General features: G+C 36.4%; 1 protein-coding gene across 2 annotated transcripts in view; it reads right to left on the reverse strand.

The window, feature by feature from the left end:
* Positions 1–237: 237 nt before the first annotated feature.
* Positions 238–13,985, reverse strand: part of RGS12 (regulator of G protein signaling 12) — an 80,445-nt gene continuing 66,697 nt past the window's right edge. Inside the window, exons 17-18 of one of the 2 annotated variants that reach the window (XM_031588322.2) lie at positions 11,390–12,007; positions 238–978 (exon numbers count right to left, since the gene is read on the reverse strand). In XM_031588322.2, coding sequence (XP_031444182.2) covers positions 614–978; positions 11,390–12,007 — 983 coding nt within the window. In that variant the 3' untranslated portion in view covers positions 238–613. Of the gene's footprint in view, positions 979–11,389; positions 12,008–13,985 lie in introns of those variants that run through there. The other variant, XM_090139717.1, reaches the window with a different exon arrangement.

The following is a 13,985-nucleotide window of genomic DNA, read 5'->3' on the forward strand; positions in this document are numbered from 1 at the left end:
ATACATTCCTGCTGTGGGAACACCACCAGTGTTGGCTACAGGAGCACATGTTATTTATTCCCAGCACAGGAAATTCAGACCTCTTTTTTATTTTTTGTGTAACAAATGTCTTACAGCATATATCCAGTCAGATAATCCACTTGACAAAATCATAGTCTCTTCACACCATTAGCCGATTTCACTTCTACTTCAAAAGTCTCCAAGCACACAGGGAATCCTGTAGACCAGGAGAACATTAGAACATGAAAGTGAAATCATCTTAAATAAAAAGTTTGGTTAGGGGAATTTATAGTGAGTTTGTCTTTCCCAAAGACAAGAAAGGTAGGGGCGGGAAATCATTATTTTAATTGCACTGTGCAACAGAACCATGACAGGGAAAATGATATATAAACAGTGCAAGAACAAAAACAAATTGTTCAATACTTTCATTTAAATACCCATTTCTCATTCTACAGGTTCTAACTCATATCAGAACAGACTGTCTGGTAGGCTCGTTGAAGGCAACAGGTACTGAAAACAGCTTAAAACTTGCAGAACCATGTCCCTAAGGCATATCCCCACTGCTGTTGGTGCCAGGCAAGAATACCAGAGCTCATAATTAAAAGCAGACATTTTAAACAAAAGTAGCTTTATACTGATTCTCAGTGCCCTTACTCTTCTCACTCTTGACAGCAATCAGAGATGGAAGGTCTGATGTCCTATAAACTCCAGTCCTCATCCTCCCTTGGCAGGATCTCAGTTCAGAGATGTAACCTTCAAAGCTGAGGTTCCCTTCAGAGTCATCGCAGGAGCGTGTTCCGGTGTCTTCCAGTTTGACCCCATCCACATCAATAATCCTGTTCACAGGCAGTTCCTTACCGAGGCTCTCCCTCACACCTGCAGGATTAATGCTTCTGCTGGGCTTGGCTTTGAGAGACGTCTGCTCGCCAGGGTTCCCTGAAGTCCCCTGTGAATCTTTTCTCTTTTTGTGGTTTGCACCTGATAGAAGAATTAGAAACAAATGAAACAAAATCCACAAAACAGAAGAGTTATGTATCTACTGGGTTTGAACAATTTCCACACTGCAACCTCCTCTGAGGTCCTACAGGTAGATCAGCAGCTGAGATGCTCCTCTGCCCCATCACACTTGTGGGCACCCCATCCTTAGAGGTGTCAAGGCCAGGCTGGGTGAGGCCCTGGTCAAACTGATCCAGTGCTCGACCCAGAGGCTGTCAACCCTGACTGTGGCTGGAAGGATGAAACTAGATCATCTCTGAGGTCCTTCCCAACCCAAGCTATTCTGTAACTCTGTCTATGAACGTGGAGATCTGCCAGTGTACCAAGCAAAGAACTGAACAGCAGATCACATGTAATCAAGGCATATGTAATGCCAACATAAATCTGACTTAATTTAGCACTATTTAGCACAACTCCATTAAAAAAAATAACTACATTTGTACGCACCTAGAACAAAACTCTCACACAAGCAAAACCAAACATGAAAGAGGAGGATACAGAAACTCCAGTGGGGCAGAAAGGGAGATGGTCCTTGTATGAATTGATCTCTAATACCAGATTCCTGCTGAGATACCATTTTATTTGGCTAGAGGTTAATCTTTCCCTGACAGATTTAGGATGATTTAAAGTTTCAGTTTGCTGCGCTGAACTGCAGAGTATCAAATAGGAGGCTAAATGACAAAGCTGGCTTTAAAATCTTCTGCCCTTGATCTGTATGCTGTTTTTGTTAGAAAAATAATTAACTAGTAATTATGAATACATTCATCTTTCTTGAGGACTTTTTGATATGGAGAAAGAGGAAGATGAAAAGGACAAAAAAGCAATTTCATATCATTTCAATCAAATCACTACAGGGCCTTCTCAAGGATTAAAACTTTTTATGTAGTGAGAATAAGTTAAAATTCTAAGTAATACAATATTATGATAGTGCTTTAGCTAGTGTAGCCCCTTCCACCAATAATCCGTATGTTCCACATCAGTAGTGCTTGCTTTTTTTCCACATCTAGAGGAATTATATCAAATTCCAAACAAATCAGTCAAGAAACAAATCAGCAGAGAGAAGGCAAAAAGCTTTCTCAGCCCTGTTAGCCCAGCATGATTCCAACCCACACAATTACAGCTAGACTGTAATGGGACTGTATTAACATTTCATGTTTACTTCTCCATACAGCAAAATGAACATCAGGTTAACTCTAACTGCTGTTTGCATGGCTGTGGTGTAAAAAGCTATTCTTGTACTCTTGAATGTTTGTCTTACAGAGCTGTAATGAATGGTGACCTGGGTCTTTTTAATCTTCTGCTCCATGCCCTTTGAGGAAATCTCCGACTCTCCTTTCATGTTGTTTAAGAAGGGATATTCATTTCTAAAAAGCAGTGCTAATGACAAATCACAACAGTTTGCACCAAGAGAGCATGAGTCATCTCAATCTTATTATTAAGAATACACCCTACAAAATGTAATGCGGAGCAAGAACTGTGATGGTTTGGTAGGGTACCAAAGCTCTGTAGAACTTCAAGTTCAGTACTAAACTGAAGGTTTCTGCAAAGGCCTGTTGGCATTCACAGAGCTCAGCAAACATCTCTGGAAACTCGTGCTGAGGAACACTACAGAAGGTGTGTTACCGTATTTCTTTGGCTTCTAGGCCTTTCTACCTCTACAGATAAGAAATGCCACGGAAGGCTTAGAACTGCAGTGTCACATGGAGCAACTGGGTTTTCAAGTTGCCTATTGGGAACAAAGCAAAAATGAGGCCACTGTTAGCTCTCGGGTTTTACAAGGCATAAGCTCATCTGATGAGGAATAAGCTTGTATTAGGAGCAGTTTCTTCTATTAATGGTTTTATTAGGAGCAATCCTTTTGAAGAATCTAATAAATCACTACCATAGATGGGAAGGAAACACAGAAGGCCTTATCTGAAATACTGGTTCAGAAGAATGCAGAACTACTGAGGGATAATATCGTGAAGATGATTTCTCTTTTCCTGGCAGGGTAGAAAAGATCTTGGCTCGTCTATGCCAAGGAGGAAGGTGATTTCAGGAGCAGTGCTACACTGGAAAAGTACTACCTTGCTTTTTTCCCCAGTTTTTCAAAACAAAACATTTACAAGGGAAGTGAGGCCACTTAGCACAAGTAATAAAAGCTCGTCAGGATTTGCACGGCATCTTCCTGAATATATTTTGTCAGACACTTCACCTAGCTTCAGAACGGATAGAACTCAGCTCTTACAGCTTTAGTTGCACAGACCGATTTCCAGTATGACTGCAATAACAAAATCCCATCAGTCAGCAATCTTTGGCTCCACTGCTAAGTACTTTGTGCATTTGATCCTGGTAATATGTTCCACCTGGTTTAAAGCTGCTAAACTGGAGACCTGCACACAGACCTGCATTTTTCAAAAGGTAAATGGTCAGGCAGCATCTTGGCTGATCTCCCAATCTCCATTACCAATATTTCTCCTTTCCTGACATTTAATTTAAAGCTATCTGATTTTCACATTATGGTTATGGAAAACCCGCCTCTGCCTCTATGGATGTAGACAAAGGGAGTTTTTGTTCTTTTGCATAAAATAATCCTCGTGATCTAAGTAAAATCTAAGGAAGATACTGGAAGACATTGCCTTCCAAGTAGTTTAACACCAGGGGAGCAGCTGGCCAAGTTCCAGGCAAAGATGAGATCACAAGAAAACTGGATATTTCAGCAACAACATTAACCATCAAATGTAGATACTAGGATCAAATAACCATAACTCCAATGGAGATGTTAGGATTCATAGATTCATCCACATCTTCCAATGGATGTGATGCAAATGCTGGTAATATTTCTGTGCTGCAGTTATTAGGTCCATTTATATTCCAGGTGCCACTCTAATTAGATTGACTTCTCACAGGACAATTTAGATCACAGAATCACTAAGGTTGGAAAAGACCTATAAGATCATCCAGTCCAACCATCCACCTATCACCAATGGTTCTCGCTAAACCATATCCCTCAACACAACATCCAAACGTTCCTTGAACACCTCCAGGGTCGTTGACTCCACCACCTCCCTGGGCAGCCCATTCCAGTGCCTGACCACTCTTTCAGAGAAGTAGTATTTCCTAATAGGACTTAGGAAATAGAAATGTCCTAATCCTTCCTTTAGATCAGATCTGAAATTCAGCATCTTTAAGTGATCAATAATAGAACCAGTTCCACTCCCATCATTTTTTTTAATAAATAAAGCAGTTGTTTCACTGTAAGACGTGAGCTCTGTGTACTTCATATTTCAGTCCATACTTAGTGAATTTCATATATGATGGAATGTTAAATACTGGTCCAATCCCATTTCTATATAGACACCTATTCCATGTAGATGCATCATTTCACTTCAAATTCTGGCTTTGCTAAAATCCTATTTTTCTTGTCAAAACCTTTTACTGTATAGATGGCTCTTAGTTTTACTGGAAGATAAAAAGGATATTCTGCTCATTTCTATTCCCAGACATTCAACTTCTAACGTTAGAGAGAGAGGATCGGATTTTCAGCTAAACATAATGAGCTCATTTAATGATTCTGCAATGACTTAGAACAGATAAGAATCTGTTTGAAGTATTCCATAACACAGATAGCTATTGTGAAAAGAAATCACCAGTGTTTTCAGGAGCACTGAAAGCATACCAACAAGCACACCACCAACAAATATAACTAGTCATTTTCAAATGACAGATCCAAATTCACAGACTCTGCTACGTTCTGTAATTTGTGAGTCTGTGCTCTCATCCCTCATTCAGTACAATTGTCCTAAGGCCATCACGTGCTAGCTCAGAGAAATTTTTTTTTCCATAAGACTCAATAAGGAGCTTTGTGGTGCTCATTTCAGGAGGTGTTTCCCTTGATGAAATATTTGAGTATGAGCATCCCTTTTCCTGACTGCACTCGGGCAGTTTTGCTCTGGGAAATGGCACTCTCTCTTCCTCTTTTGAGCCGTTGTGAAATGGTACTTCAAAATGCTAGGCTTCCCAGATGAGGATGGATGAGGAGCTATGAGATATGGTTTGGTGGCTTGTGGTAACAATGGTAATGGGAGGACAGTTGGACTAGATGATCTTGTAGGTCCTTTCCAACCTTGTAATTCTATGGATCCTTTTAGGCGGTGGAAAAATGATTTCCACGCTTGGTTGATGTACTGTTATCACTGTAAGCATGTTTCTTTCAAAGTTTGTCAAGTGATTCGTGATTCTGAAGGGAAGAGAATACTTTACATTTAGAGTTCCGCAGGTTAAATTCCCCTTCAAAAATTTCCTTCCTTTCATCTCTTAACTGCCATATCCCTGAGGAGAAACAGGATCTAATATAAATGTTCCTAACTACAGATTTTGCTTAATGTTTCCTGAGTAAATTTGACTTAATAAGCTGTATTTCATGATAAAACATGAATGAAAACATCATATGTTTGGTGCCTTGAAATCTGACTCTCAAACAATGATGGTATCAAGCTAGGAAATTGATTATCCTACAAAGTAACTGCATTCTGCATATTAGTCTTCCATTTGCTTATGCACTGGAAAGTTCTACAATACATTTGCAGCATTAAGCCTAGAATCATGGGTTGGACAAACATTCTTTCACTGTTCTCATCTCAAAAAAATTCACAAGACCAAAGCACAGGGCGTTATTTGGAAAGAAAAAACTGAACACAACACAGAAGAAGGAGCTGGTGTGACTGCCACCACTCATAACAATATAATGAAGAGAACAAACAAGGCAGGCACACGGTGTTCACTGATCTCACATGGCTACAACAGCAGAGGTAGGCACCTCCACGCATCACTCCAAGGCCAGGGGCAGTCTGAGATGAAATAAATTGAAAAGCTCTGAATTCTGAACCAGACTTCTCTACAAGCCCTCAGTAACTCTGGGCAATTTGAACTTCCTGCTTCTTCGCTGCTAAAACTGAAATAATTCTCAACTGAATGTTTTCCAAGCGTGACATGGCAAAACATCTCTGCAGCAGTCTACCAATATACATCCCTCTTTGAGATCTTCCAGCATTTTGCTTTTCCATCAGTTCTTTTTACACGTCAGTTTAATTGTTGCTGAGAGTAATATATTGAGAAATAGTGGACTGAATAACACGAATCAGTCAATTTAATCTGCCATTTGCTATGTTATTTTTCAATTAAGAGATTCTAAGATGTGGTTCAGCAGGGCTACCAGTTAAACTTCAAGCAAGAACTAAGTTCATTTCACTGTCCAAATGTAAGTCATGCTTTTGAATAGATCTGGTTTTAGCCTGTGTGCCTTTGGTTCAAAGAGAGGTTGCAATTTTTTATCCAATCAGCAAGATAATTTGCTAATTCCTTCTACAATGTGTATTGTGCTGCTTGGCTGAAATCAGCTTGCATTTCAAATTATTATCCCTCAAGGCCTTTGTCACTTCCCAGTTGTCTACTCCTAGCATAATTCTCCTTCTCCTTTGCTTATTATTGATCTCTGTCATGTACTACATGTAGTTCTCCCATTTAATTATGCTCTGATTAAAAGGAGATTAACAGATTCTCCCCTTAGCATTCCTGGATCCCTCCGAGTACTTCTTTATATTGATCCAAAAATCCAATTACCTTCTATAGAATTACAGATAGCCAGTAAGGATATAACTAACTGCTGGACAAGAACCTTTGTTAGAAATTATTAGTTACAATAATTGTACATTTTTTAACTATAATCCCTTTCTTTTCTTCTTATTTTTTCCTTGTATGTTTTCACTTCTGTGCTTATCTTGATTTGCAGAGGAAACATTGCTGGATTTTCTCTAAAATATGCCACATGAATTACGGATTTATGTAAAATATCAGTTACATGCACTATTACAGAATTTATTACAAAAATAAGCTTATTTTGCATTCTTCTGGAAGATATATGTGTGAGTTTTTAATCTCCTTAACTATCACAAAGTTGATTGCACTTAGGATTTATTACCCTTAAAGCTGAAAAGTTTAGCAGACAAAAAAAAGTTCCAGAAATCCAGCTTCTATTATCTGATTCCTTCATTACAATGTCCTGCATCTTTTCTGTGAATAATGAAGAAGAGCAGTGGGGATTTTTTTTGACACTGGGAACAATAGCCAGCCCCAGGCTGAGTCCACCCAGCATTCTATTTTTGCATCCGCTTTCAAAGAGAAAAATCCTAGCGCTGGTAATAACCATCCTGCTTCTCAGAGCTCTTTCCAATAAGAAAGGAAGCGAGTTAATTTTGAAGATGATACTGCTGATTTATTTCAGAAACAAGCAGATTTTTCAGAATAAATTAAATACCTGTTTCCATGTACATGGCCTAAATTCATCCCTTATCTTACAGATCCATGCTATTTAAGTATTACTGCAGAAAGCTCACCCTGTTTTTGCTCCTCCTGGCTGGCTCTTTATCTTCACATAGTCACAGAACACCCTGAGTTGGAAGGGACCCATTAGGATCACTGAGTCCAACTTCTGGCTCCGCACAGAATCACCACCCAAAAATCTGACTGTATGCCTGAAACAGTTGTCCAGATGCTTCTCAACGACATTACCCCAATGATGATACCCAACAATACATTTTGTATCTATACAGGGATTTTTAAATACATTTTTGTATTGCTTGAATTGCTCAATCGACCTACTCAAATAAATACCTTCTTACTTGGAAGGCAATTGTAACTGTAACTTCATCTTAAGCATTTTTCTCACCTGGATAGGAAATGTGCTTAAGCATCTGGGAAAAAACTGATGGATACGGAGGACAACATTTAAAGTACCTGGTCTACACCATGCAATTTAAAAAAATTAAACCCAGAGAGATTAAATCAGTAGTTTAACACTTTTGGAAACAAATGCATTACTTCAAGCCAATTACACCCAACAGTAATTATTTCTTCTGCAGCCAGATATCAGCAACATTATATGTAGAAACATTTCAGAAGTAATCTTCCTATCCAGAAAGCCCCAATTTTCGATGTGGGAAATTTCCCAGAACTATTATGCTCATTCAAAAGAAATCTTCTCTTGCTGAGTAACACAACTAGCATTAGGGACAATTCTTGTGCTGCAAACTGATCTGATAATATGTACTTCATAGCTAAATAATACTACAGTTAACACTTTTTTCTACTTATTTAGCACTAAGATGTGTTTGAAAAATTATTCTCAAAAAGCTCTGAGCACTGCAACCCTGAATTGTCTGATTTCTGTCATTTACTTTCCCTTCTCGATCTTTAAATGAAGACTACTCAAGAGTTCCTCCTTACAGGGAAACAATCACAGCAACTGGCCTGGCTTTGCACCACCAGTCTGGGGTAAGACAGTTGTCCCCAACCCAACACTTGTGCACAAAGGGCTGCTTTGCACACCCCAGCCCCTCCCCTGCAGATATAAACCTGACATGCATACTTATAGTGCAAGCATGCATGCCATATCAATTTGAAATGAAGCCACTTCAAATTACGTGGTCACCATTTTTCATTTCCTCCTACCATTTTAATGTAACAAACCAATCAAAAACACATTTTCCACTGAGAGGAGATTATGAATGGATAACCATTAAGGCATTTAAAAAGCATCCATTATTAAAGATTTTGTCCTTTAGAAATTGATTATTGACTGGAGATAGCTTCCAGCACTCTTTATTGTGATTACTATACATCATTTAACAGTCTTTCCATGCAAACTCCATGAAATCACGAAAATAGAAAACTTTTCATAAATTCAGGATTTTTTTGTAGATTACAGTTCCTGTAAAACAGTGAGAATAGTGTAAAATAGAGTTAGTGTATGCACCAAGATTGTAAGAGAGAAGAAAGGTGTTTTCCATAATTTAGCTTCTTTTATTCCTCAAGAAAAAAAAAAAAATTTTGTCACAATACAGAGAAACTGAGATTTTAATTTTGCAAAACTACTTCATTTGTTTACTTAAAGGTCTCAGGTGACTATGACAGAAAAAATAAAACACAATCACCAGAGAAACTAGAGCATATTGGGTGGAACATATATGAAAATTCAAATCTGTATAGGAAATCCTAAAATAATTCAATATGTAGGATATTTGTAATTTATGGTGGAAAAGCCTGCATGATTCTTAAAGGGAAAATGCAACAGAACATAAACTACTTCATTGTATTTCACGGAGGCTCACAGCTATGTGGGAACACAGTGACTTTTAGGAATAGGTCATTCTGTGCCCAGAACACAAGGAGGCCTAGGTAACAGCACCACAAGCTTCTCAGCAGTATGTATATATACATATTTATTCATTATTTACTTTAATTAGGCTTCACAGTACTGTTATGTAGGACTCACCTCTGAGAATGAGAAGAACCATTACATCTCCAGCACCCATTCAACCCTTCATTTTTTACCCACAACTATCACATACAGAGGTTGCAATATTGGTTGCTCCACAAGAAATGAACTGAAATCACCAGTTCATTTCTTAAGGACAAGGGAAGAAATGCTTGAGTTTAAAATAAGAAAAGTAATGAATAAAAAGTTTAGCCCAAGAACCCAAAGACAGAAGAGACTCTCCTTTCAGGAGTTCTTTCAAGACTCATTTAAAAGAAATCTCCTCTCTTAGCTGCCTTGTGATGCATGTGTAAATGCTTTGGATTTAACATGTGACCTCTATCAGCACCTCAAGACAGTACTTGCCTTTGATATTTAAATTATTAACAAATACTATGTTTGTCTACTTTGTCTCATGGCAACTGCTAGTTCATATAAATTAATCTGGTTTTTTTTTGTTTTTTTTTTTTTATTAGAACACAATTTCAATCATAATTCTTAATCCAGAACTAAGAGAACCGTTTTTAAATAATGAAGAAAATCAAAGCTTAAAACCAGTTTGCATAACTAGGTCTATAATTTATTACTCCTGAGAGAACAAAGATACAAAATACATGTGAAAACTACACAAAGATTTCTACAAAGTAAAAAGTAGAAAGTGGGAAAAGAGAAGGCTACAGTTCAGTGGTTACACGGAAATGTATGGCATGCATTAAAATACTGTAAATTCATGAAGTTTTTTTTTTTTCTAAGTGCAAATGGGTCTTTTTAAACAGTTCTCACTGAAAAATAATGCAAATTGATACCTATGTTGTACACTCATCACATTACCAGAAAGACACCAACACAAATCTATGCATATACACATCAATATGTCTGAAGTACATTTTCTGGTTTTGTATTTGTAGGCACTGTTTACAAGTCTGTTCAATACTCAGTTTCAGAAATTAACTGGTAGCGCTTATAGAACATTTCTCAAATACTACTAACAAAGGAATTTGTTGTTTCAAATATCAAGAGGATGAAATAATTTGCATTGCCATTTATAAGCATCCAACAATCAAAGAAGTATTTACAAATCATCAACCGTACAGATAAAGAACAGTATCAAATACTCTGTGTAAAAAGATAAATAATTAAAATGTATATTCCCACATCACAAAGAAATGTGATCATACAAATTATGGCACCATATGTTTGTGAAACATCAAAAATAAATGTAGCACAGATATCTCTTCTTATATTTTACATTAAATTGTACAGTACAATGACTGTAAAATGTCAATGGCAAAACACCCACAGTCTTCAAACTCTTGTTTCTGGTAATAGCAGATGTAATTGGAGTCCAAGTTTATAAAGAAATTTCGTATTTCAACCTTAGGCTAATATTGCTCTGTGATATTGCTAGACCATGAAACTTGCATCCTAAAAAAAGTTACATAATTTCTTTAAAATAATCTAATAGAAAGAGCTATTTCTTTCTGACTGTTCTGGGGGAAAGCATGATAGACATAACCTACTTCCCTGCGTAGCAAAATATGAGTTTAAAAAAAAAAGTGAAAGTTTTATTTCTGACTAAAAATATCTAATTCTATTAGAGTTGATTTACCATTTAAGATTCATCTATTTTCAGATTTTAATCATATACAATCCTGCAATTTCCAAAACATAACCAGGGATCCTTCTAAAGCACATAAAATTCCAAACCCTAATCATGTATCACATAATGACAAATGGATCAGAAAATCTGGAATGCAATAGTGTAACAGTGTTATGCAGCTCAAAATGCTGATAATTTGTTCTGTATGCCTTGGGTAAAGAACAATATAATTATAGCACACGGAGGTATTTTAAAGGTTTGTCTGCACGTGTCAATTTGTGGCCACATGCCAATTCCAAACAAATGCACATTTTTAAAGGCAACAGGAAATACTACAGTTAGGACAGACTAAGGAAAAGAAAACCTTTTTTGGAAAAAAAAAAAAAAATTAAGGTGCAAAGAGATTTTCTTTCTTGTTTTAATAGGTTCAAATACTGATCAGCAGTGCCAAGGAAAAGTAGTTTTACATAAAACGAAAAACTATTAAAATCTAGAAATACCTGAATTGGATCTTTGATATCCAGATTTTTCCTGATTACCTGCAAAAGGAGTTGGGGGTGGATAGTTGGCTTCTGTGAGTTTACTGACGTCTGACGGCTGCGGTGTCAGTGATGGTGGTAGCAAAGTGCTGTTAGGGCTACTAATATCTCCTTCAGTAACAAGAGTCAAGTCTGCCACATTCTCATCGTCTATCATCTGTATGCCTTCAGCTTGTAATTCTCTTGACTGCCTTTTCCATATTGTTGCACTGTTCTCATGCGCATGTGGAATCGGAGACAATGTAGTATTAAAAGGAACACTGAAACTCTTCTGATTGTGGAGTGCTGTCAAAGCAGCTTTATGTTTATTTTCTGAATAAGCCGTTTTCTTAACTGAATTTTCATTGTGGTTTTGTATGGGCTCCTGTTTTCCACTTGGTGACGTACATCCATCCTTTTCATCATTTTTTGAAACTTGCCTGCTGAGGCCTTTTGGGCCTATTGGAGTAGATGAGGATGGTTCTGGTCCAGTGGGTGGTAAACGAAGAAAGTCAGGAAGAATAAGGTCTTCTTTCCTTAGCAGTCCACGTTGGTCATCTGCTCTGTTACTTTGAGCTTTGGATATGAGTTCAAAAAATTCTATTGGGGAAAAACCCAAAATTGACAAGTTTTTGTCAGAAAGTGCAATGCCATTAAAACGTAAATTTTCAGAACATTTATTTTCCATGAAGATCTTCAATTCTTTCAATGCTGCCTTGAAATAAGATCCCGTGTTAATTAGGAACTTTTTCAATTGCAGCAATGTTCACTAGCATCTCTATAATTAAGACCATCAGGATTGCTATTGTAAGAGTTTCGCAGTTTAGAACAGCTGCAATTCACTGAGCCTTGAACACATCTTCTATTTTTATTTCCTATTTTACGTGTTTAATAAATCTGTACACATACAGTATTTTTTGTTGTTTTTTTTTTTTTTTGTTTCTTTCTTTCTTTCTAATTCTTTATACAAAACAAGGCTCTGTTCTTACTAACAATGGGTTCACGTTTTATGTTCTGGATGGTACTTTACCCATCTTAACTCAAAAATAGTCATACCATTTGAAAGCTCAGATTCAAAATGTTGTAAACTTCTTTGTTATATTGATTTTTTTCTCAGTTTAATAATATTTAATCACAGTTCAAATTCAGTTCATGGTGTAGTTTTAATCCAGGATGTTATCATCACAGAGCATGATCAGATGGTGATTTAATTAACCCCATTTTACTCTGCAGTGCAATGAATTGGTAGCATATAGGTAGTCAATAACCATCAGAAGAGCTATTAATGAGAATGATGGGGCGAGGATTTTTATAGAGCTTTTAATACAATTACAAGTGATTTACTGATCATGTCTTTAACGATGCCCAATGCTTTAATATGTTTCTATATATAAATAACATCCATAGTAAAACAGCATTGTTCTAGAAAGCCTCAAAACTTGGCAACAAGAAACTTATATGTCATAAGCCGAGAATCATAACACTCCTCAAAAAAGAAGCATTGCAACAATAGACAAACTCTTTGGTACCAATTATATAAAAATATGTAACTCTTAATATATAGGGTCTCTGCATATCCTATTTTTTTTCAAGAAAAAAGCACTGAGACTATAGAATATTAAAGATACTTAGAAATGCCATCTCCAACAGAAGAATTAAAATCAACAGTTTCAACACAGCTTAGAAACACTGTTCAAAGCAAGAGCCATTACAAAAAAAAAGCACAGACTATTAGTGTTAATCTAGCATAATACAAAGTCACACATTTGCATCTGTATGACCTTATTTATAATCTAATCCTATTTGGCAGGCTTTGAAATGTACGTATAAAAATCTTTTTTTTTTTTTTAAAACATGCTTTGTCAAATGCCATGTAGTCTGAATGTAGCCAAGATGGAAGCTTCAAAATGCTTCTTATTGCCAAAGTTTTGCAAAATGGCAGTATGCATATTAAAACATGCAACATTTCTGAAAAGTGTCATACAAAAACATTCCTTTCTTAAATGTCAAACTTCATAAGACAGGGTTTGGATTTGTTTGCTTGTTTTTTTCCATTAAAAAAAAAAAACAGTCTACAACATTGTGCAATATTTTCCAAACTTGGACAAATTTCACAAAATTCAAAATAAAATGTGAAAGCCTCGAATTCTGAAGTTTTCAAATTATGTTAATGTTTTACTCAGCCCTAGGAAGAAAAATGAAGATATTAAAATATTGAAAACAAATTAACAAAATAGTAAGCAACAGAAAATAATTTAAAATGCACTAATATTTTGTAATAACACTTATGCTAAAAAACATCTATTTTACAGTAGAAGTATCAGTCGCAGCATTTTTTTTTCCATTCCAGTCAGTGGATATTTATTCATATGTGAACATTCATTTCTTTATAACTATGCATAACCAGGCTTTGGATATGCATATTAGTTAACATTAGCAGTAAATATTAACATATAGGTTAAGTATATCCTCTGATATATATATTTTTTTAACTACCCTAGGGCAGAGGGTGGTATGTCAACATTTCTACTGCTACATCATTTTTATTCCTTTCACTCCCATCAACATCTTTCTCTTA

This window comes from Phasianus colchicus, chromosome 4 (assembly GCF_987193195.1).
Source record: "Phasianus colchicus chromosome 4, bPhaCol1.hap1.1, whole genome shotgun sequence".
Lineage (NCBI taxonomy): Eukaryota > Metazoa > Chordata > Aves > Galliformes > Phasianidae > Phasianus > Phasianus colchicus.